The sequence below is a fragment of the Girardinichthys multiradiatus genome, chromosome 17, assembly GCF_021462225.1.
Source record: "Girardinichthys multiradiatus isolate DD_20200921_A chromosome 17, DD_fGirMul_XY1, whole genome shotgun sequence".
NCBI classification, from domain to species: domain Eukaryota; kingdom Metazoa; phylum Chordata; class Actinopteri; order Cyprinodontiformes; family Goodeidae; genus Girardinichthys; species Girardinichthys multiradiatus.
Window position 1 is genome coordinate 22,156,672 of NC_061809.1, and position 24,851 is coordinate 22,181,522.

At 41.5% G+C, this 24,851-nt stretch overlaps 1 protein-coding gene across 3 annotated transcripts; it reads left to right on the forward strand.

The window, feature by feature from the left end:
- The first annotated feature begins 276 nt into the window (after positions 1-276).
- Positions 277-24,380, forward strand: vezt (vezatin, adherens junctions transmembrane protein). Of its 3 annotated transcripts, none has more exons than XM_047390236.1 (12): positions 277-413; positions 1,264-1,401; positions 6,452-6,541; positions 6,637-6,821; positions 11,789-12,073; positions 14,223-14,381; positions 14,873-15,020; positions 15,164-15,537; positions 15,674-15,867; positions 20,567-20,670; positions 20,758-20,965; positions 21,689-24,380. In XM_047390236.1, the coding sequence occupies exons 1-12, from the start codon at positions 378-380 to the stop codon at positions 22,195-22,197; spliced, it is 2,430 nt and encodes an 809-aa protein (XP_047246192.1). In that variant the 5' UTR covers positions 277-377; the 3' UTR covers positions 22,198-24,380. The 3 variants fall into 3 exon arrangements, with proteins under 3 accessions (XP_047246192.1, XP_047246193.1, XP_047246194.1); XM_047390237.1 differs by having other exon boundaries at positions 14,235-14,381; XM_047390238.1 differs by lacking the exon at positions 277-413 and adding an exon at positions 642-785.
- The last annotated feature ends 471 nt before the right edge of the window (positions 24,381-24,851 follow it).

Genomic DNA, 24,851 nt, shown 5'->3' on the forward strand with positions numbered 1-24,851 from the left:
TATGATGTCACACGAGGAAGCAGTGTGAGACGCTGCCTTAAAAGACATCGATGGGTTAGCATCAAGTTAATTCAAACGTTATAAAATAACCTACCAGAATTTTATTTATACTTTCTGACAATAAATTAAACTTTTTCTGTTAGTATATTATATTATAAATACAATTTTAAATATCGTGGGAAAAAAGTAAAAAAACATTTCAATGGTTTTATCATTCCTTGCGAGGAAGTGACAAATAGATACCGGTTTTGTGGGAATTGTAGTTTTAACCGACGATTAGCACCCGGCTAACTCGTAACTTCCCAACCGGCGTTTGTGACAACTCTCGGCTCCAACTTGAGAATGCTGAATGGGTTGTGTATCGATGGCGGAGAGCAATGACTGAGGAGTTTGACGAAGATGTGGTATTTGAGGTTTGTATATACGCGCAGCTCTTTTCTAAACGAATTGATGCTTTGTCATAGTGGACAGAGGTAAAAACATGGGATCATTAACAGGCTATCAGGTAAGCTAGCGTCCCTTCAGCAGCTCCTTGCTGTTGTAATGCAATCCAAAACGATTCCAGATATTTAGCTGTGTTTCTGAGCGTGTTGCTCCAGAGCTAAGGAGCTTTAGTGGTCATGAGGGAGGCTGAGTCGGTGTTTCAGCAGCATTGCTAACGAGGTGGGGAGGATCACCTCCAGTGCTGCTGCGTCGGTTCTGAAAAACGATATACTCTAGCGTGGCTCTACATCTGAGTGTTTGCTTGGTGACAACATGAGACGCGACTTTGTGTAACAATGCATGTGAGTAGCCCTTTCTATAGCTGCAGTGCAGGGGGGCGGTTGGCAATGATGAAGTAATTGAGATGCTCTTCTGCAGGAATTAAACACAGAAGAGCTGCTCGGAGGGATGTCTCCCAGAAATATGGGTTCAGCAGCTGGGAGCAACTGGGTTAGACATAATTTGGATAAAATCATACTTGCATTACAGACTGCACGTCTTCTGTTTGTTTCTATCTGGGGTTAAATAAGCTTATACTTAACTATTTCCAAAACGAAAAATTTTAATGAACTAAAATTTAATATGACAAAGAAACAAACACAGCAGATTGCAAATGATCCAACTCAATAAAGCAAAGTTTACCAGCCCTGGTCCATGTTGCATTTCTATGCACACTGGGTTCATAGGACTAGTTCCAGCTGGTATCCTTGAATCTTTCTTTATCTGACATGACATCATTTTTCTCCTCATTCAGATCAGTGTCATTTTCCATCTCTGCAGAACTCCCCGTTGTTCCAGTACCTTCAGGATCTAGGGCACACTGACTTTGAGTCATGTCCAACAGCGTCGCAGGAGGAGGAGTACGGCGGTGCAGAGGGAGACCTCAGCTCTTCTGGCCAAGATCAGCAGAAAACCTCAGTGAGTCCTCCTTCATTCTACTTGCAGATATGAACCAGGCTTTTTTGTGTTTGTGAGAGATCATTGAGGTTTTCTCTTGCTGCATATCTCAAGCCTCATTCTGGTTAAAACTGAAAATGAGCAGACACTGTAAATACGTCAAACAGCTATGTGACAATGACATATTTTCTCTTTTTATTTAGTGAAGTTAGTAGATTTTTGTCATTTTTTGCATTGATATTTTAAACTGTATTTCCTTTAATGAAATATTGTGAATAATTTGTTGGTTCTTTGCAACTAAATCAATTCCTCTTTTGAGATCTTAATCAGTTTATCATTTGATAAAATGAGGTAAGGCGATACCGAGTCTAGAATTTGGTTTAGTTCTTTTTGAGATTTGGAGACGAATATAAAAAGAAATCACAGTATAAAATATAGTTGTATATTTTAGATGTTATTCTCCATCCATCCATCCATCCATCCATCCATCCATCCCTCCCTCCCTCTTCCTACCAGACTTTGTTTTTTGCAGGTTCCATAGTTAAAGTCTTGTTGTATAACTATCTGCTATACATTCATTGTATTCCTACTTTAAAACCTGCTTGCATAAAGGACACTGGAATTTTAGGTCTGGAAAAAAACATAAAATTTGATATAAAATACGCCTGGTAAACCTGCTCTTGCTTAATTGAAAGCACAGTGTGAAGGTGCCCAGACACACAATATCATACAATTTTATATTAATAATTATGATGAATCTAATTAAAACAAATTTTTGCAGTAAACGACACGGTTTTAAATGGGGGGGGATGTATGGGGTAAGAACGCTGTCAAAAACAATGTGTATGTAAAGACGGAAATGTGTGCATATTAGTCAATAGTTGTGCATAAGTAAAATCCAAAAGAGGTATTGTATATTTTCTCTGTAAGAATACAAAATAAAATGTTACAACTTCAAGAAATTACAAACACAAAGTTCAAGTTTACAATTGTGGTTTATTCTTTATGAATACAATATGCTATAACAGTTTGTGAATACGATTTCTTTTCTTTGAGAATACGAATTTACATCAGCGACTTGGTGTCACGTGATCTCAGGCTCAGAATATAGTGGGTGGAGCTATACAATGATGTACAGTAGGTGGCGGTATGCACCTCTGAATTTGTTGCGAACCGCCAGCAGAAGAAGAGAAGAAGAAGCAGCAGCACTAGCGCCAAGATGACGGACCAAGAGCATATATTAACGACATGAAGACATATATACACTTTTTAACATTACCTGGCTTTGTTCTGTAGTTTCTTGGTCCGTTTATTTGGCGCTATTGCTGCTGCTTCTTCTTCTTCTTGCCTTCTTCTGCTGGCGGTTCGCAACAAATTTAGAGGTGCATTGCGCCACCTACTGTACATCATTGTATAACTCCACCCACTATATTTTGAGCCTGAGATCACGTGACACCAAGTCGCTGATGTAAATTCGTATTCTCAAAGAAAAGAAATCGTATTCACAAACTGTTATAGCATATTGTATTCATAAAGAATAAACCACAACTGTAAACTTGAACTTTGTGTTTGTAATTTCTTGAAGTTGTAACATTTTATTTTATTAGGGATGCCCTTATTCAGCATCCATACTGATTTCCTTTTGTGTTTTTGCACGTCATTTACCCTTTAATAACATGCAGTCAGATAAAAGTAATCAGTCAGACAATTGACCCCAAAAAACAGAAACATATTGGCCCTAAGTCAGCTACATGTGTTTAGTTGACTTCTGTCAAACAAAGCATCAAACATGGCAGGAACCGGTTCCTACAACCAGATTCATGTATTATGTTTTGGATTTTTCTTTTGCTTGAGGCATTCGATAGATGAAGAAAAGATTTCTCTGATTTTATTAGAGATTTCTGTAATGCAATTACTGGCATCTGGTTGCTTTTCCTGCTATGTCCCTCCTAACCCAAAGGGCAACTTTATACAGTTTCTGTGTGCTCATTCTCCAGAGTCTTTCATGTTCTCCTGTTTTAAGTGGAACTGAGTGCAATTTGACAATTAAAGGAGCTGTTAATGACTCTAGCTTTAAGCAACCTGTGAATCTGTTGGACGAGCGACATGTTCCTGTGAGGTCGGGTGGGGAGGATCACATGACTCAACCTCTCCTTGTTTGCCCTCCTGGTGAAAACGGGAAACTGAGTTACGCTTGCCTCGCTCAGGAACTTTCCATGCGTGTCATGCTTCCTTTCCGGCGCCCTGTTGTTCTAAGGAGAACAAGGGATTCGGATCTGACTCTTCCCTCTTCCAGACATTTCCTGAAACTCAGATAAAGGTTAAACTCAGATAGATAACTGTCAGTAACACATAAAACATCCACAAATGTCACTGTCCTGATCTCCTGCTTTGGGTCGTGTTAATGTATGTAGATATTTGCAGTGTTCCATTCTTTACATTTTGCAAAATTGTGGAAATTGGTAGTGGGATTTCTTTCCGCCAGCATTGGAAGATAAAAACGCTGTTCCAGTTGCAATACTATGTGGAACTAGATGTGTTCAGATGAATTTTCCTGGGAAATAATGAAGAGATAAAAGATATTAACAAGCTTAAAAATCCCTGTGTTAATGTCTTATAATAGTAAAGTACATTGTTACACAGCTGCTACATGTTTTACAACTTCATTTCCCTGTTTTGATTCTTTTTGTTGTACTTAAACTGCTGAAGCAAATAAGTCTGTTCTGGGGATTTTTTCAGTTTCTTGGATCTGGACCATCCTAGTGTATGGCTGTATGTTTATGGTTGTCATCCTGTTGGATTCTGAACTTTCACCCCAGTGTCAGCCTGTAACAACTAGATTCCCCTTTCCTCCTGAGGAAAAAGATCCCCACAGCATGAGGCTGCCACTACTGTGTTATATGATATGGATGGATGTGTTCAGGGTGAATAGAAATGCGCACCACACTATATTTTGTAAACAAATGAGAACTAATGTATAATTTTACTTTACTTCCATAGTTATGTAGTACTTTGTTTGGTCTATCAAATAAATTCCTAAAAAAATACAGTGAAGTTTGAGGCTATAACATTACAAATCATGAAAAAAACGTTCAAGGGGTATGAATACTTTTGCAAAACACTGTAAATGGGATTACATATAATCCTTCCGGTTATCCACATCCTTTACCTCCTATAAGAAAGGTAAAGGCAGTAATAGTTGCGACAGTGGCTTTGGCAGGAAAAAAACACCGTAACTGAACCAGGGATACTTCATATGTGAAAGGAAAAACAAAGAATGTTCACCCATAAATGACTCCATCCAGGAAAAACGTGGATAAACACAAAGTCACCGGGGCAGGAGTACTTTCTGTGGGAAGCAATTAAAAGGGAGAATACAGTTAGCTAACAGCATCAAAAGCTCTGTGAAAAACTCCATTCAATAAAGAGACACAGCTAAACACAGAAGAACCTGCATAGGAATACTTTCTGGGACGAAGGAAAAAGGTAGTACATTGATTTAATAGCATAGTGGCTCCGTCATCCTGGATAGAGACAGATGCACTCAGAAACAAATTATACTGTGAGTACTTTCTATGAGAAACACTTTACAAAGTTAGTGAGAGCAAGACCTCCACTGATCCTTCAGTCGAGGAAAGTGACACAGATAAACACAGAAACCCTGAGCCAGCTGTACTTTCAATAGAAAAGGAAAAACAAAGAGATTGCAGAGTTATTGGCAGCAATAGCTCCACCAGTTACCTTGTCTAGGAAAGAAACACATCTAAAAACACAGGAGAACTGGGCTGGGAAGGCTTGACAAAGGAAAAACAAACCGCACATTCAAAGTTAGAGGCTCCATCACTGACTGTCCAAGAAAGAGATGCACTTAAACATAGATAGTCTGGGGCTGGAATACTTTCTTTTAGCAACAAAAATATAATCTATACATAAGACTTTACAATTCAACTGTTTAAGTGAGTTTTTGAGGTCAGTGAAGAAATTGATCAAATGAAAATAGAGAAAAATATTAATACAGTGGGAAAAGTGTGAAAGCTACATGGCAACATGATTAGCTATCAGTCCCTGGCTGTGACCACTTTATTTTGGAGAGACTCTGAATGCAATTACACAGTTTTCTGCACACGGTGCTTTACATCAGTGCTTTGAAAAACGCAGCTCAAAGCTGCAGTTTTCCCAGAGGCTGCAGCAGAATATTGATGAGAGTCAACATGAGTGAACCAGAGTAATAATTGGATTTGATCCATACAGGCTATGCATCATTTTTTAACTGTTTTTAACTGTTGTCTGTGGTACGGCTCTGGGCAGAGTTGTGGCCTACCTTAATAATGCAAACACATCGCTGTGGATAAAACCTGAGAGTCAGTGGCGTGTGGATGTCCCTTCACTAATCAATATGGCTGCAGTTGTAGACTAAACACGCTTAACCGCCTCTTAAATCTAACAAACAAGAGTATCAACACGAGTTCCAGTTTCACTCTGTAAGCAGATTAGAGTAAAATAAATCCTGTTCACAATTAGCCATTATACTGTGAGCATTTTTGGGGCGGATCAACATTTTGAAAAACCCTGAGCTTTGTCATGCATCCAAACACTGCTGCGCTATAACATTAAGATGATTTGCCTTTGTGAAGGTCTTGACAGTGGGATATGCTGGGACTGGGAATTCAGGCTGCATGGTAGCAAAAAATAAAAAACATGTAGTGTTTATTTCTGGTACAGAGATACAGATTTTTAAATGACAAAAAAGGTCAACTCTGATATAAACTCCTTGTAGAGATTCAGAATGTGAACAAGTTAGATGAATTTGTGCTGCAGTCCTTACATATAAAACATAGGGGTGGTAAGGGCTTCACAAGAACACATTGCACACATTGTTATTGCATGAAAGACTTTGTCTCCTGGGAAACTTCTTTGGAGTGTGGAATAATTGTTTGTGCACGTTTGTTGACCTAAGAATTCATGCATAAAAATGTGTCCAATGATTTAGAAATGTACGCAGAGAGAAACCGATTGTGAATGTAATTCTTTAATTGTGTGGTTCTGTTTCTTTGTCCTGTATGACTTGCAGGGAGGATGTGTATGGAGACTGGTTGAGGCCTTGCGGAGATGGAGTCCTCTTCACCAGGCAGCTGAATCTTGTAAGCTTGAGCAACAGCTGGTAGGTCCAGAAATCAGCTGCCATGCATTGCTTTTTTATTTGTGAAATCCCCGTTGTTTATGTCTTGCTTCATTGGTATTTCCTCCTCATCACAGGACAGGATTTTTGGCCAGTACTCGGTCAGATGCATCCTGGACCTGGATGTGCTGTTGCAGGAGGACGTGGAGCTTATCGAGCTGTTGGACCCAAGTCTGCTCACTCTCGGCTCGTCGCCCTCCGGCTCCCCCAGCCGATTGAGCTCTCTGCCAAGACCGAGTCTTGTCCCCAGGCTGTCACTATGGTATTTTCCTTTTAATAATTTAATTTAAAATGGACAGCATACATTAATAAACAACAAGAAGTTAAAAGTTAATAAACAACAAGAAGTTAAAAGTAAAGATGCTCCAGTTAGCCAAGCAGCTAGTGTTCTTGAGGAACCCCTTTGCCTGATGTAAATGGGCATCCAATATGTAGTATAATTCAACAATAATTCAACAAAAAGACCAGGAAGCAGGGTCGTAGTTTAACACTCCTCTCTGCAGCTTCTGTACTGCTACCCACCCATTACCCTATTAAGACAGTGTCTCGCCCACGGCCAAAATTGAATAGATTAAAAATTAATCTGAAATGAGGAAATCAGGAAAATCTTATAAAAATAAACACAACTCAGACTAAAAAGAAAAATAAAACAATTAAATGTGGCTTACTGAACATAAGATCTTTCTCTTCAAAGACTTTGCTAGTTAGTGACCTGATTTGTGACAATCACATTGATTTATTTTGCCTCACAGGAACCTGGCTGCAGCAAGAGGATTATGTTACTATAAATGAGTCAACTCCTACTAATTATTTAAATTTTCACATTCCTCGAAATACCGGGCGAGGAGGAGGAGTAGCAGCCATCTTTCAGTCCGATTTATTGATTAGTCCCAGACCAATCAATAGCTACAACTCTTGAATATTTAATCCTTAGTTTTCCTCATCCAAATTGCAAAGCACTAAAACCACTTCTGTTTGTTGTTTTGTACCGTCCACCAGGCCCTTACTCACAATTTTTAGATCAGTTTTCAGACATTTTTTCTGATTTACTGTTATATACAGATAAGGTTATTATAGTCGGGGATTTTAACATTCATGTTGACAATGAAAGTGATAGCCTAAATATAGCCTTTAATGCTATCTTAGACTCAATTGGCTTTGCTCAAAACATTAACAAACCTACCCACCTTTGTCTTCACTCTCTGGACCTTGTTCTGACATATGGCATTGAGTGTAAAGACACAACAATATTTTTTCATAACCCTGTCCTGTCTGACCATTTTTTAATAACCTTTGAGTTTAATTTAACCGAGTACCCCACACCTGAAAGAAAATTTCATTAAGGTAGATCATTATCAGACAATGCTGTAACAACCTTTAAAGAATCTGTTCTACTTTTGATTTCCTCATTATCACAGAAAAGCAGTGGAGGGTAATAATTTTGTTTCTTCCCCTTCACAAATTGATTATCGTGTTCATTCATAGTGTTTCTTCATCATTGCATAGTGTTACTTCAAGGCTGGACTATTGTAATTCTCTACTATCAGGATGTCCACAAAATGCAGTTAAAAGCCTTCAGCTGATCCAAAATGCTGCAGCAAGAGTTCTGATGAAAACTAAAAAGAGAGATCATATTTCTCCTATTTTAGCTTCCCTTCATTGGCTCCCTGTTAAATCCAGAATAGAATTTAAAATTATCCTCCTCACATATAAAGCCCTTAATGATCTAGCTCCATCATACATCAGAGATCTGATTGGTCCATATGTTCCTAACAGAGCACTTTGTTCTCAGACTGCAGGTTTACTGGTGGTTCCTAGAGTCTCTAGAAGTAGAATGGGAGGCAGATCTTTTAGTTATCAGGCTCTTCTCCTGTGGAACCAGCTCCCAGTTTTAGTTCGTGAGGCAGACACACTGTTTACTTTTAAAGCTAGGCTTAAAACTTTCCTTTTTGATAAAGCTTATAGTTAGAGTGGCTTAGGTTATCAGGGAGGGAGCCTTCCTCCCTCCCTGTTGGATGGAGTAAGGGGGAGTCAGGTTTAGCCTAAACCGGCTCAGTTATGGTTGAGGTGCAAACACACCCTCCATTTCTGCTACCTGTATGACCCCCTCTCTTTTCCAATGGTTATAATATGTCTGACATAGAGAAGTATCCCAATCCTTGTGGTTTTTAGTATAACAATGACCATCAGTGGGACCCTTTGTGAGGTGCCTTGAGACGACATTGTTGTAAATAAGCGCAGTTTAACTAAATAATCTGAACTGAAACTATCTGTGTAGTTATGCTGCTATAGGCTTAGGCTGCTGGAGGACATAATGACCACTTTCACCCTCTTCGCTACATTCTCACACTACTCTCCAATTTTGCATTATTTGCTGTTATTTCAGTTTTTAACTTTATGTTCTCTCTTTTTTTTCTTCCTAGAAGCTACACCTGGCTTGGCTCTGTGTCTACCTGTGACACCTTTCTGGAGAGGGGATCGTCCGAGCTTCTGCTGGCAACAACCTAATGCTCACCCTCTACCGATGATCCACATAGCCCTGTCTTTTAGTGTTTAACCCTTTCTCTCTCCTAGACATGGCTACTGGCTGAGCTTCTACTGTGACTAACTCTATGTGCTCTCTTTCAGACACTAACCTTGAAAACTGACTCAGAGTTGATCTGTTTTTTCTTTCTAGGTGAAACGACTAAAGGAGCTACATCCATTAACATTTACTTTTCCTTCCCATAGAAAGTACTCCTGGATCAGTGCTTCTGTGTTCTTTTTGTGTCTCTGCTCTGTTCTCTCAAACCCCCAGTCGATCGTGGCAGATGGCCGCTCATACTGAGCCTGGTTCTGCTGGAGGTTTCTTCCTGTTAAAAGGGAGTTTTTCCTCTCCACTGTCGCTACATGCATGCTCAGTATGAGGGATTGCTGCAAAGTCAACGCCAGTGACTGTCCACTGTCTCTACATGCTCATCCAGGAGGAGTGAATGCTGCAAGTCACTGACTGGATGCAATCTGCTGGGTTTCCTTAGACAGAAACACGTTTTATCCAATTTGAATAAATAACTAACTTTGACTGCACTGTTCAATGGTTAGGACTAATTGGAATGTATGTACCTGACTTTGTGAAGTGCCTTGAGACGACATGTGTTGTGAATTGGCGCTATATAAATAAAACTGAATTGAATTGAATTAGTGGTGCATTAGACAATGCAGCCCCCTTGAAAAAGACGGTAATTATTCATAGGAGGCTAGCTCCATGGTTTAATTCAGAGCTGCGTACTTTAAAGCACAATGTTAGAAAATTGGAGAGAAAATGACGCTCTACACACCTAGAGGATTCCTACTTAATCTGGAAAAATAGCCTACTGTTGTATAAAAAGACACTTCGCCAAGCTAGAACAGCTTATTTCTCATCATTAATAGAAGAGAACAAGAATAATCCTAGGGACAGGACTCGAGACCCGGGACGGCTGCATCGAGGACTGAGGCCTCCACACGCTGCGCCCGGCTACTGGCTTTCTGAATTGCATTTGAGCTAATTTGCTCGAAATCACAGCTAATCTGTGCATTTTTTTATATTTTTGTTACCCAGTTTTCCTCACTAAAGGCAGCCCAAGTACTACTAGCAGTATTTGTACCACAGTTTGAGAACGTATGTTTAAGACCTTTCACAATGAATCTAAACCTGTGCGCTCAGTTATTTTTTCTTGTTACAGTTTCCTATTGTATAATAATTTTTGCCTATGATGAGTAGATAAGTGGATTTTAAAATAAAAATTAAATCATCTCCTTTTTTATTTTGTCAGCTTTGGCATTTACAGCTCAGAAATTAACTCAACTTTATTTTCATAGCACTCTAAAATACATGCAATTGGCAAAAGTGCCTTACACATCCTAAAAAGCTAATGAAACAGGACATTTAAAATATAACATAAATATAAACAATAAAAGAAAAATCACAATAAAACAAGTAAATTAGCAAGCATTCACATAGCCTACTGTTCTATAAAAAGAGACGTCGCCAAGCTAGAACAGCTTATTTCTCATCATTAATAAAAGAGAACAAGAATAATCCTAGGTTTCTCTTTAGTACAGTTGCTAAACTTGCACAGAGGCATAGCTCTGTTGAGCCATCCATTCCCTTAGCTCTTAGCAGCCATGACTTTATGGGATTCTTCTTAAATAAAATTGATTCTATTAAAAATAAAATCTTTGACATACTCCCGAAGATGATTATTTCATCCTCAGCAAGTGAGACAACATTGGAAATAACTGCAGAACCTGATTTGTGTTTGGACTGTTTTGATCCTGTGGAGCTTCCTGAGTTATCAGAAATATTAGCTTCATCTAAACCTTCAACTTGTATGTTAGACCCAATCCCAACCAAATTATTTAAGGAAGTGTTCCCTCTGAATTACCAGCCCCATTTTAGATATGATTAATCTATCTTTAGTAAATGGATATGTACCACAGGCTTTTAAGTTAGCTGTAATTAAACCTTTACTTAAGAAACCTTTGCTTGATCGAGATGACTTGGAAAAATTACAGACCTATATCCAATCTTCCATTCTTATCTAAAATTCTTGAGAAAATAGTTGCTAATCAAATGTGTGAACATTTACACAGCAATGACCTGTTTGAAGAGTTTCAGTCAGGTTTCAGAGCTCATCATAGCACTGAAACAGCTCTGCTGAAAGTCACTAATGATATTCTTATGGCCTCAGATAATGGACTTGTGTCTGTACTGGTTCTGTTAGATCTCAGTGCTGCATTTGATACAGTCGATCATAATATTCTCTTAGAAAGGCTGGAATATGCTGTAGGGATCAGGGGAACAGCGCTAGGCTGGTTTAAATCTTATTTGTCTGACAGATTCCAGTTTGTTCATGTAAATGATAAATCATCTTTAAACTCCAGGGTTAATTGTGGAGTACCACAGGGTTCAGTACTTGGGCCAATTTGGGATCAGAAAAAAAAATTGAATAGATACAGATTGTTTTCTACCTACAGTGTATGTCAGATTCATTTTATTGGCATTTATATTCTTCTTGTTGCTTGTTTTTAGATCTCTGCCTTCAGTCAAAATCCTTAAGGTTGCTGTCTATAAATCAAACTTAATACTAACCCTGGTGTAAAAAACTTAATCTTTTCTTTTTCTATCTTCTGAGTTTAATAAATTGATAATGATTAGTGTGTGTTTTTTTTCCTTCTCTCTAACCTTAAACTGGTTTATTTTGTCAGGGATGTGGCGGGGCTGGTGGGTCTGGCTGCCGTGCTGTTAGGGATCTGCTGCTCTCCTGACAGCCTGTGGTCTCTAGCTGCTGCACTGTGGGGTCTGGCCCTGTTGGGCTGGGTGGTACTGAGGGGCCTCGCATTGTGGAGACGAGGGCGCATGCAAAAAGACGTCCAGACCAGGGGCAGCCGGCTTCAGACTCTGGTCAACAACAGCAAAACTCTGACGGGACTGGCCCGTAAAGCCCTGCGCTTGGTGCAGGAGACTGAGGTCATCTCCAGAGGGTTCACCCTGTAAGTGTGCTTATTTCACTCTTCCTCATCCAATCACAGATTGATTACAGTTATCTATTCTGTGATCAGAGAAACTCTTCTAGATCTAGGCTAGTATAGACTCATTATTAAAGTAGTTTTAGTATGATTTAATGATACACTGATTCCCCAGTAGGTAACTGGGGAATCGCCACCACAAAGGACAGATTTCTGGCTGATTTTGAAGGTTCCTTCTATTTGGTGCACACTGTCCAACACCATAATGCCCTTTTAATGCTAGTTAAGACCCAACAGACATTAGCTGTGGACCTAACTGTGAAAAGGCTAGACTGACTTTGAAGGGTATTTGTGAGCTTTATTTTGAAAGTGCAAAAGTAGTTTTTTTTCGCATCCCTTTATTAAGCCAAAGTAGGAATGGAGCTAACTTTGTGATGATTTAAACATTTAAGCACTTAATAAGTTTGGAATGTACCAAACTTGCTTCAAGGCTCAGACAAACAGATGCTCCTCAAAAGGAGCTGATTGCGGAGAAAAATCTTGAACTATACATTTCCACAAGGTGTGTTGCTCGCCGCTACCAAATGTTCATATTTCTCCTTTGATTTTTGTAGAGGATATAAACACCCTTTATTTACACCCAGATTTTTGAGGTAGATTCAGACTCAATGAATTAGTTGCTGAACAGGTTTTTGTGCTCTGGAGGGATTGAACAGAAAATCATTCCTCCACATTCTGACACAATATCTCAGAGTAGACAAATGTTATTAAATGCTTGGAAATTATGTGTAGAGAGTGATATTTGTGGCCATGAGATTGAGTTGAACAGATTTTTTAGAAGGAAGTCGAGAGCTCCTCACTCTTTAAGTTTCTGACTTCTCCACTATAACCCTTCTGATTTTTCTGAAAACTGTCAATATTGTTGGAGGTAAAGAAAGTGCATCTCTAAGAGGAAATATATCTCAGTAAAGCTACATTTTTACATCACTTCTCCTCATTTATTACTTTGGGGCTCAAACTGCCACCAAAAGTAACAGCACGTGTCTCTTCTCAGATGCTCGTCTTATTCAGCTGTTTATGTCTAGAAAGTTTTTAAGAATTGAATCTGTTTTTCAAACATTGTTTTTCTGAGGCGGTAGGCTCCCGCGTGTTTGCTGGTTATATAAACTGTACAGTTTTTCTGTTGCAGTGCCAGCTCCAGCCTAAATGAGTTATGATGTTAAGTTTAGTTATTTACCTTCCTTCTTTTAGAAAACCTGCTATTTGCAGGCAGGAAAAAATGTAAAAAGTTATATTAGTCTTAAAACCCTAATCCTCTGTGCAGCGTACATGCAGTTCAATAAAGCAAGGTGCCCCATATATGATGCAGATGATGCAAGAACATCTGTTTTACATCTTAGTGGCACATTTTCCTACTTACCTACCTACCTACTTACTTACTTCTTCCATTCCCTGTGTCCTTTCTTCCTTGTGTCCTGCATGTCCTTCTTTTGTCCCTCTATATTTCATGAAACACCCCTCTTCCTATACACCTCCTTCTCTTTGTTTCTTTTAACTCCTTGTGTCCTACCTCCTTTTCTTCTATCCTTCCTTCTGTCCTCGTTGTCATCAATCTTTTTCTCTGGTTTCTGGTTTTTGCAGGTTCCATATTAAATGTCTGGCCACTCTAGAAATATCTTCCACAAATGTATAGTGAAAGTTAATATTTTATATTTAAAAAATTGCTTTAAGGACTGAGAACTCTTGAACGTTTTATATTTTTACATGAAAGGTGTGTAGGAACCATCTGTACTGGCAATTAAGATTATTTCTGATAACATTAGTAAGTGTAAATAGCAATCTGGGTGTTTAACTCTGCTTTAACACCTTATTGATACTAAAATAGCTGAGGGGGCCTTCCTCTCTCTGTAACAACTTCCACACCAAAGACAGTTGTTAGATTAAACTATCAAGATCAAGCTGAAAATCAGTGCTTTATCCAGCTTAGGCTTGAATATGTTAAAGGAATATTGATAGAAGGGTACAACAATGTGGCCATGATGTTTGTTAGTTGTTGTACTTTGTTGAACCTTCAGTGTAGAGTTGATGTCTCAATCGTCTGTCTTATGTGTTGTGTGTGCCCCCCTGCCTCTTTGGGACGTCTCCACAGTTGTATCACATTTCACTTGTCAAGTTTGCTCGACAGGGTGAGTGCGCCCGGCTCCTTTAGCAGGGCGGGGCCCGGGGTGGTGCCGCGCAACCAGCAGCTGATGGGACTCAGGAAGGTCCTGTACCGGGCTCTCCGCTCGGCCTTCAGAGCCTCGCGCAGGGCCACCTGTCACATGCTCAAAGCATATCCTTTAGCAGACATATTAAGACCTCCATGGAGTGTTTATTCATGCTGTTGTAACAGTTTTTTGTAAAACATCTTGAAACTTTCTGCTGTAGATGCAGATCAAATGAATATTTTCCATCTGTAGTTGCTTTGTGCCTCTGTTATTGCTTGATTTGGTTTTATTTGTGTTTGAATTTTGCTTTTCATTTACAGCATAAATCAGAGGTAATGTCATCCTTAAAGTTAACACATGTTATTTTCTTTATTTCAATTTGCTGTTTTTTCTTCCATGGAAAAATTTTTATTATTTTGTTGGGTCCGAAATCCCAAACCCTCCTTTGATGACTTTCCGATTTGATGCCTTGATGCATCGGGACACATTTTCACCTAAAATGATCCCTTCACAAATAAGAGCCATTTTTTTCGGAGACGTAAACCTGAAGCACATGAAAGTTTGTCGATGTAAACATAGTTTTCCCAGCTGTGTTGTGTCTTTAACTCCTCCGAACGTTCCCGCTGAACTCTGAGGTCGACAATGTGACCAACTACGTGTGCGCGGTGCCTTTGAAGGACCTGGGGCTTGGCCTGGGGATCGAACACCTGGGGGACGAGCAGGCGCAGGAGCTGACTGATGACTACAGCCTTCCAGCCCTCAAGGTTAGGCCTCAGGGTTCAAAATTTGATAAAGTAAAGAATACCGTATATATGAAAAGGAGAATGTGTAGAAAAACATGGAAAACTTAGCATTCATTTTTGGTCAGCTTTGCTTTTTTCTCATAATTCTTTTTAATTCTCTGCAGATGCTGTTCCAGCTGTGGTTGGGTCAAAGCTCTGAATGTTTCCGTCGGCTCGCTCTTCTCCTCTCACCGCACCGAACTGAGGAGTCTGAGGAAGGCAGAACCAAAGAAGACACCTCCCCTCCTCCATGTCTATCACCTCCTCCGGTTCCGCTACACCGGTCCGTTGCCGCCGTGACCGAGCCCCTCCATCGGGCTCTGGCCAGCTGCCTTGCCGACGTACAGCGCAGCTACGACTTCCACCGGCACTTCGAGATGCAGCCAAGGATGACTAGCTCCGACAGGAGCGGACGTGTGAAAGAGAAATGCAGAGAGCTTAACGTCCTCCACACATCCATCCGAAGCCTGCAGCTCCACCTCAAGGCACTGCTCAGCGAGTGAGATGCAAAGTCATAACTTGCTTTGTTTCACGTTCTCTGCATTAGATCAGAACCAGATTATTTGCCAGTCAAGGCATGTATAGGGTGATGAAAAGTAATTAAAAAAAGTATTTATCTCCACCCTTTTGAACAGGATGATCATTTTGGAGGATGATCTGGAAAAGCTGATGGTGTCTAAGGAGCTGACGGAGTTGTCGCTTGAAGGCTACCAGGGCCTGAGCGAGCGGCTGCAGCAGCTGCAGCCCCACATGCAGGCCAGCACCAGATGCTGGGACGACACAGTGGGCCAGGTGGAGCGCATGCTGAGACGGGCCAATGCCTATCCAGGTGAGCAGAGATACTAAAAAATGCACATAAACCACTTCTTCAAAGTTATTTACAACACTCCACACAATTATTGGCAGTACTGGTAAATTGTTAAAAGCCTTAGAATAAATGTATCATTTTAGAATCAGAATCAGAAAAGCTTTATTGCCAAGTACGTTTTTGGACATACAAGGAATTTGTTTTGGCGTAGTCGGTGCAATACAGTACAAATTAAACAGTATAAATATATCTACAATATAATATAAATATATGTGCACAGTTTTAAGTGAGTGAGAGTAAATATAGAGCAGTATAAGATGCAAGAGCAATACAACAGTGCAGATGATCAGTGTGCAAGTAAAGCAGGAGTCCAAGCTGAACGTTAATGTAACGCATAGAGTTACAGGTTACAGGTGTCCTGTCAGCAAAAAAAGGGGGGGTGTGGGGGAAAGGGAGAGTGTCAGGGTGGTTTCCGGACTTTGTTAACCAGGCTGGTGGCAGATGGGAAAAAACTGTTCTTGTGGCGTGAGGTTTTGGTCCGGATGGACCGCAGCCTCCTGCCAGAGGGGAGAGTCTCAAAGAGTCTGTGACCGGGGTGGGAGGGATCAGCCAGAATCTTCCCTGCCCGCTTCAGGGTCCTGGAGGTGTACAGTTCCTGGAGCGACAGTAGACTGCAGCCAATCACCTTCTCAGCAGACCGAATGACACGCTGCAGCCTGCCCTTATCCTTGGCTGTAGCAGCGGCGTACCAGATGGTGATGGAGGAGGTGAGGATGGACTCAATGATGGCTGTGTAGAAGTGCACCATCATAGTCTTTGGCAGGTTGAATTTCTTCAGCTGCCGCAGGAAGAACATCCTCTGCTGGGCTTTCTTGATGAGGGAGCTGATGTTTGGCTCCCACTTGAGATCCTGGGAGATGATGGTTCCCAGGAAGCGGAAAGATTCCACAGTGTCAATTGTGGAGTCACAGAGGGTGATGGGGGCAGGTGGTGCTGGGTTCTGCCTGAAGTTCACAACCATCTCCACTGTCTTTAGAGCGTTGAGCTCAAGGTTGTTCTGGCTGCACCAGTCCAACAGATGGTCCACCTCCCCTCTGTACGCAGACTCATCACCATCAGAGATGAGTCCGATCAGGGTGGTGTCGTCCGCAAACTTCAGAAGCTTGACAGACTGGTGACTGGAGGTGCAGCTGTTGGTGTACAGGGAGAAGAGCAGAGGAGAGAGAACACAGCCTTGGGGGGAACCGGTGCTGATGGTCAGGGAGTCAGAGACGTGCTTCCCCAGCCTCACGCGCTGCTTCCTGTCAGACAGGAAGTCAGTGATCCACCTGCAGGTGGAGTCGGGCACACTCAGCTGGGAGAGCTTCTCCTGTAGCAGAACTGGGACGATGGTGTTGAAGGCAGAGCTGAAATCCACAAACAGGATCCTGGCATAGGTTCCTGTGGAGTCCAGGTGCCGGAGGATGAAGTGAAGGGCTAGGTTGACTGCATCATCTACAGACCTGTTGGCTCTGTAGGCAAACTGCAGGGGGTCCAGGAGGGGGTCGGTGATGTCTTTTAGGTGTGAGAGCACAAGGCGCTCAAAGGACTTCATCACCACAGAGGTCAGGGCGACGGGTCTGAAGTCATTAAGCCCTGTGGTCCTTGGCTTCTTGGGAACAGGGACAATGGTGGAGGACTTGAAGCAGGCTGGCACATGACATGTCTCCAGTGAGGTGTTAAAAATGTCTGTGAAGACTGGAGACAGCTGATCAGCGCAGTGCTTCAGGCTGGCTGGTGAGACAGAATCCGGACCAGCAGCTTTCCGGGGGTTCTGTCTCCTGAAGAGTTTGTTGACGTCCCTCTCCTGGATGGAAAGAGCCGTCCTCGGCGTGGGTAGGGGGCTGGGTAGGGGGCGTCGTGGGAGATGGTTGCAGGACTGTCCCTTTGTCTTTCAAAGCGGCAGTAGAACTCGTTCAGGTCGTTGGCGAGGCGTCGGTCGTTGATGGAGTGGGGGGCTTTCGGCTTGTAGTTGGTGATTTGCTTGAGCCCTTTCCAGACAGACGCAGAGTCGTTGGCTGAGAACTGGTTTTGGAGCTTCTCAGAGTACAGTCGTTTGGCCTCTTTCACTGCCTTGCCAAACTTGTACTTTGCCTCTCTGTATATGTCTTTGTCCCCACTCCTGAAGGCCTCTTCCTTATCCAGTCTTAACCTTCTGAGTTTAGCTGTGAACCAGGGTTTGTCGTTGTTGTAACTCACCCTGGTGCATGATGGTACACAGCTGTCCTCACAGAAGCTGATGTAGGAAGTCACAGCCTCTGTGTACTCGTCCAGACTGTTGGTAGTAGTCCTGAACACATCCCAGTCTGTACAGCCTAAACACGCCTGGAGATTCTCCACAGCCTCACTGCTCCACTTCCTTGTCGTCCTCACAACAGGTTTGCAGAGCTTAAGTTTCTGCCTGTATGCAGGAATCAGGTGGACCATGATGTGGTCGGATTGGCCCAGTGCAGCACGTGGGACGGCGTGATAAGCGTCTCTGATGGTGGTGTAACAGTGATCCAGAATGTTGTCCTCTCTGGTCGGACATTTAATAAACTGTCTGTATTTGGGGAGTTCGTGGGTGAGATTACCTTTGTTAAAGTCACCAGCGACGATAACTAAGGAGTCCGGGTTGGTCCGCTCCACACTCAGTATCTGGTCGGCGCATGCGCTGTGCGACCTGCACGTTAGCTTGCGGCGGGATGTAAACACCGACCAGGATGAACGAAGCGAACTCAAGGGGGGAATAGAAAGGCTTACATTTTATGATGAAGGTCTGGAGAACAGTGCTGCTGAATCACTGTCACGTCGTTGCACCAACCACTGTTGAGGTAAAAACAGATTCCTCCACCTTTCGCTTTGCCGGAGAGTTCCTTGTCTCTGTCCGCTCTGTAGAGCTGGAATCCTGCCAGCTGCAGCGCAGAGTCCGGTATTAATCCACACAGCCACAAAACTGCCGATGAATAAAAGTCCCTGTTTTTCCCCAACAACAGTTGTAGTTCCTCCATTTTGTTGGGAAGTGAGCGCACGTTAGAGAGAAATATTCCAGGTAACGGTGTTCGTAGTCCACGCTGGCGAAGTCGTACCAGCACCCCAGCCCGTTTCCCTCTCTTCCGGCGTTTCACCGCGTGAACAAAGGTGAGCGGAACCTTTGACCAGAATGTCCAAATATTCCAGAGCAGTAGGCAGAAAAGTGGGAAATAACTCCTCTGGTGTAGTAGCCCTGATGTTCATGAGTTCTTCTCTGGTGAGAGAGCTCCGGGTACCATCACAGAAGACCGTTTTAAAGCAAAAAACAAAACAAAACAATGCGCACAAACACGCCGAGAGAGAACAACACTTATTGCAGCAGCATAATCTCACTCTGGATCTCACAAAAATTTAGAAAAATCCAACCTTAAATCTAAGTAAATTTTGTTCAGTGGCAAAAATCCCAAAGACAAAAAAAAAAAAAAGTGCTAATCCAAAAAATACCTGCACTTATTTCCTAGTATTTAAATAACAAACTATTTTTGAAATGTATACCTGAATTTTGAGATGATCTATATGATAATGTCTAGTAACTTTTAAATATTAATCCACAACTTCCTGTTTACCTGGGGTATCAATATAATGTAACACAGAGGCCCTCCTCAAAATGAGAAATGCATAAGAACATTCAAGCAAGGCAGATCCAGCTGGAGTGTTGTTCTCAAACAATATTCCTGGTGGCTCTGAGGGCAAACTAAGGATAAACACATACACAAACATTTGTTGGCACCCCTGGTAAACGTGTGCAAAAAATAAACACCTTTTTTGCTGCAGTAACTTACCCTCAAACTGAAGAAACATTGCCCCTCTTGCTGTCATCTTGGGGTATTTAATCTCTCTATATTATGTAGAGTCTTCACTAAAGTAGTTTCAGATGGTTGATTTTGTGTCTGTTGAACTATTTTTGTGTTGATATCCTGATTTCGGTCGTTTGGCAGAGACCACCATGTTTGTATTTGAAATGTCCAGGCGTTTCAAGATGTGCATGATGCCTTGCACTCTAGCAAGGTTCCCAAGGCCGTTAGGAAGAGAAATGGGCCCAGGGCATCACTGAACCTCCTCCGTATCAAACAGGAGGAAAATGTGTTTTTGCACATATTCAGTCTTTGTCTCTCACCAAACCCACACGGAGTGTTTATTGCTGAAAAACCCAATCTTAGTCTTATTGGACCAAAGTACTGAATTCCATTAAAGGACTTCACTCCTATTCACACTATATACAGGCAACACAGTCACAAACATCTGGGCTGTCTAGTAAGCGAGTACAGATGACAAAATTTACACCACACAGGCTTTATGGACTTGGAGGTATGAATTAGGCCTAAAAGTCCAAGTTTGCTTTTGGAGAACTCCATTTAGGTTAGTGATGTAAGATGAAAATGCATTTTCTCTTACATGCCTCACAGACACACGCGTTGCATGATCTCATATGCCATATGATTGGAAATCAGGAACTTACGGATTACTGATTTAACGTTTCTAAAATCTGTGGACATCTTTATCCGGTCATCCGGTTTATCATCCCCAAAGTACAGTGGGGGATCTGTCATGCTGTGGGCCTGCTTTTCCTACAAAGGACTTGGGAACCTTGTTTTAATACCTGTGGAGAAAACCTAAATATCAAGTGGTCATTTGTTTCCAGTAAGTTTACAGCGCCCCCTCTGTGCAGGTAACTCTGACACTGAACAGTTGGGTCCTCTTGTTCCTGAGGTTCCTGCTCCTCCTCCGTCCTATCCGCTGATCCTGGACAGAGACCCGGTGCCAGAGGAAATGGTGAGATTAGATCCCCGCCTTTTCAACGACTCGTGTGCCGTCTTTGTCCCAAACGTGGATTCCTCTCCCTCTGTTTCGTCCCACCAGGAGTTAGAGGCCTATGTCTCCGACTCGGACTCCGATGGAGAAGGGAGAGGTTCATGGTCCGACATGCTGTCCCCAGAGGAGCGGGAACGACAGCGGAGGGAGAGGGAGGAGTCGGGCCGCGTCCTGTCAGAGCTGAAAGCCGTTCTGGGTTTTCGTGCGTCCGAGGGGGAGAGGATGAAGAGGAAGCAGATGCTGTTCAGCGACCAAGGTCTGCACTGGAGTTATTTTTAGAATGATGCTGCTGTTGGCTGAAGCGCTGTACTCCGAGTTTCTTCTAACACTCAGGATGACAGAAAAGAAAAGCTGCAGATTCCTGTAGCTAACCCATGCATGCAAAATTATAACTACTGTCTTGTACCTTTCTTAAATTATGCACCGCAGAATTGCAAATGGACAAATTGTTTTGGACCCATTTCTTGCACATTGTTTTGCTTCAGTATTAACACTCTTTAATTGCTTCTTGCAATTAAAGATGCACAGTGCCTTGCAAAACTATCAATACCCCTGAATTTTGTCACATTGAAATGGCAAACTTCAAAGAAGTGAAATTTAGAAGTGGAAGGAAAATGAAACATGGTTTTCGAAATTGGAATAGTGAGGTGTGCATTTGTATTCAGCCCCCTGTAACTTGGATGCTCCTAAATAAAATCTAGTGCAACCAACTGCCTGCAACAGTGACCAAAGTTGTAAATAGAGATGGAGAATCTATGCCAAGAATTAATGTCACCCTCAGGGTGTCTTGTGTTATGGGGGTTGGAGACAAATTCATGCCACAGTTTTTAGATTTTATTTGTATCTATTGTTTTTTTTCTTTTGCATCGCAATATTATGGTATATCACATACAGTTCCAATAAAATAATAAAGTGTGTTGAAGGGGTATGAATACTTTGGAATGAACTCATAAATGTTGCCGTTCTGCCTTTCTTGCAGCTGCTGCATCGCCTTCAGTTCTAACTCAGAGTCCTGATCCTGCTGCTCCGGGTTCTGTGGGCACTGCAGGAACTGGTGCTGAGGAAGGAAACTACCTATCTGAGTGCCCTGCAGGAAACAAAGGGGAGGAAGGGGAAGGAAAGGACGACAGGGTGAGGCCCGACCCTGTTACAGAGTTCAGCTGCGGCTTGGAGGAAAGGGAGTTGGGAGGACCTTCTGTTTGTGGCGGAGGAGGAGCATCAGAGCTGCACCAGTATGACGGTGTCATGGAGGAGGAAGAGGAACGTCAGAACGGTCTGGACTGCTTCCTGAAACCTAGAATCCCCGCTGTGTCGGTGATGGACAGGCTGACGGGGCTTCATGGCTCAGAGACGCTCAGCTTTAGCTCCGCACTCGCCGCTCAGGTGGCGGCGCGCTCGCAGTCGCTTGTCAACATGGAGGAGATGATGTTTGGAGATGAAGATGAGGAGGAAGAAGGAGAAAACTCCAGAACCTCAGCGAAGGATTAGGCATTAAGCCAACTGCTTTGACAGAGCAGAGACCGTATTTATGTCTGAATGTCTCGGTCTGGTCTGTATAACGTCCTCTTACCTTCTGATGTTCCATCTGTCCATCCATTATTCCATCACTGTGCTTTATCTACAATTCATATTGCTGTGGAAACTCAGGAATAAGAACCACTAACACAAAAAAAAACAGAACCTCCCAGTGTCAGCGACGTTCGAGTTGCAGAATATCCTCAGTCACAACCAGATTATTTAATATCTTCAGTCTTTTCTGCAGATGCAGAATAAAAATCTCTCTTTGATTACAATCACTTTTTATTTAGCTGATTGTTCTCACAACATCGGTGTGAATAAAGCGCCCCAGACGGTTACTGGAAACAAACTTCACTGTTCAACTCTGTGTTTATCCACTACACAAATGTTTGTTATATGAATTTAGCCAAATTTGTATATAGTCATAACTTTTTCTATTCTTAAAGAACATTTTCATTCTTTTATAAGACAAAATTTACCCTCAAATCTACATAAATGTACCTTATACTTAATGAACAGCGGAAAAACTGGCTGAGCTGATGTATCATTTAAACTTGGACCTCAAGCTGCCTCCTTTTACTACAGCTTGAGACAAATAGCTGTTTTAGTTGATGAAATAACTTAAGACCAAAAATTAGTTTCTGAACCTTACTACTTTCCATTAATAATAATAATAAATATACAGCACCCTCTAACCTTTTGGTACCACTATGAAAAATGTGTAAGAAGCTTTAAAATATAGAAACATTTGGAAAAATCCAGCCTCTAATTGGTTAAAACTTATTCAGTAGAGGGAAAAAAAATCCAAATTGGACTTGCGCCCTGCTATCCATGTATTTTACCAACTGAACAGGACTCGATCTAACATTTTAGAGTGCAAGGTTCCCAAGGTCTTTAGTAGAGAAACAGACCCACATCATCACTCTTCCTCCATCGTGGACCAGTGGGCACAAAGGGCTTTGGCGTTTCACACAAAGCCAGAGTGTTTGTTGCAGAAAAGCTCAATCTTAGTCTAATCTGACCAAAGCAACATGGTTCTAATTTAAGTCCAAGTGGCGCTCACACTCCTGTTGCCTATAAGAATACCCATTTGGCCAGCAGATGGCTTGAATTGGTTGTTAGAGTTCCAGTTGTAATGTTTTTAATTACTGCTCTGACCAATTTTTAAGCACAGCTAGGAGAAAAAATTAAATTTTACAAAAATGCTTTGGTTCCATTTAGTTTAAGTTAAGATTTGACTTTTTTGGATTTTTCAAAATTTTTTAACTTGGCTGCTGCAATAAAAGGTGAATGTCTTTTAAAGGCTTTTTATTCAGGGTGCCAATAGGTTTAAGGGTGCTTAATGTTTTTATCAGACTCATCATCGTTGGCCTTAAATTACATCTGTTTATTGGATCAGATTTCAAATGAATTCCACTTAATATTCAGTCTGAATTTGTTGGTAGTAAATGTAGACTGTTAGACTAAAGAGGAATGTAGATTTTGGTGTAAAAGAAAAAGTTTGAGGCTAAACAAACTGATTAGGAAAATAAAGGCTAATTTCAGGTACCTGTGCAGAGCATGTGGAGAAAAAAATAACTGAAGACTGTGTAGCTTTGCAGTAAATATAGTACAGTTTGTACCTTTGTTGGTGTATAAACATGAATAGTCCTGCAGTGAAGTCCAAAAAACAATCAATCTGAACACACTGTGCAAAGCACGACTCAGCTGGCTTCTCCCAAACACGTGAGGGGAGAAGAGGAAGTCTTGTGCTATTTCTTTTACAGTCACTGCCCTATTTTTGTCCTGTCCTCCTCCTTTCCTCCATGTCATCTGCTCTGAGGGGGGGACCAAGCGGAGCGTACACTCACAGTGACATGCTTGGAAAGCACTACTGTATCTAAAGAGAACTCATGCCTCAAATCCTATTTCATCAGTGTGTGTGTGTGTGTGTGTGTGTTTACGGGGACATGTCAGGGTTTGAAGTGTCTGATGTGAATGTAATTTACTGCGGTGAAAATTTGAAGCTTAAAACACATTTTTGTGAAGGAAAGCACCTGAGAGTCATGACGTTAGCCCGTCCTCCATCCCCACCTCGTCACCATGTTTGCCTTGTCCCAAACCTTCCTGCATTTTTCCACTCTGAAATAAAGCACCACTCTGGAAGTGTTGAATGGAGTCTGTTGTTGTGTATAACAAGAGGGGCCAGGTGTACATACAGGTTGTGTGGGTTATTTGATCTGTTTTGTTGGGTTTTACTTTTGTTTTATCCATGACAGCTGACGCACCCCTCCTAATCCCTTCCAAAACGGTTTTTCTTTTTAATAGGTTTCACAGATTTATTTCACTGCATTTCAGAGAGAGTTTCTACTAGTTACAGCTCAGTTACCAGGAGAAAAAACATAATAATCCACAGCTTCATTAACATGAAACTAGTTTTTCAAGACTTTTGCAACTAGTAAACATCTCTATTTTTGTTATATTTAGTTTATTTCTTACCACAGAGGCAGTGTGAAAATGTAAGACATTAAATATTTTCTTACTTTTATTCTTAATTATGTTAATTCTGAATCAAACATTTAACTGAACAAGATATTGTTTATAAAAACAGAATCCAACCTTTTTTTTTTTTACTTACATTAATA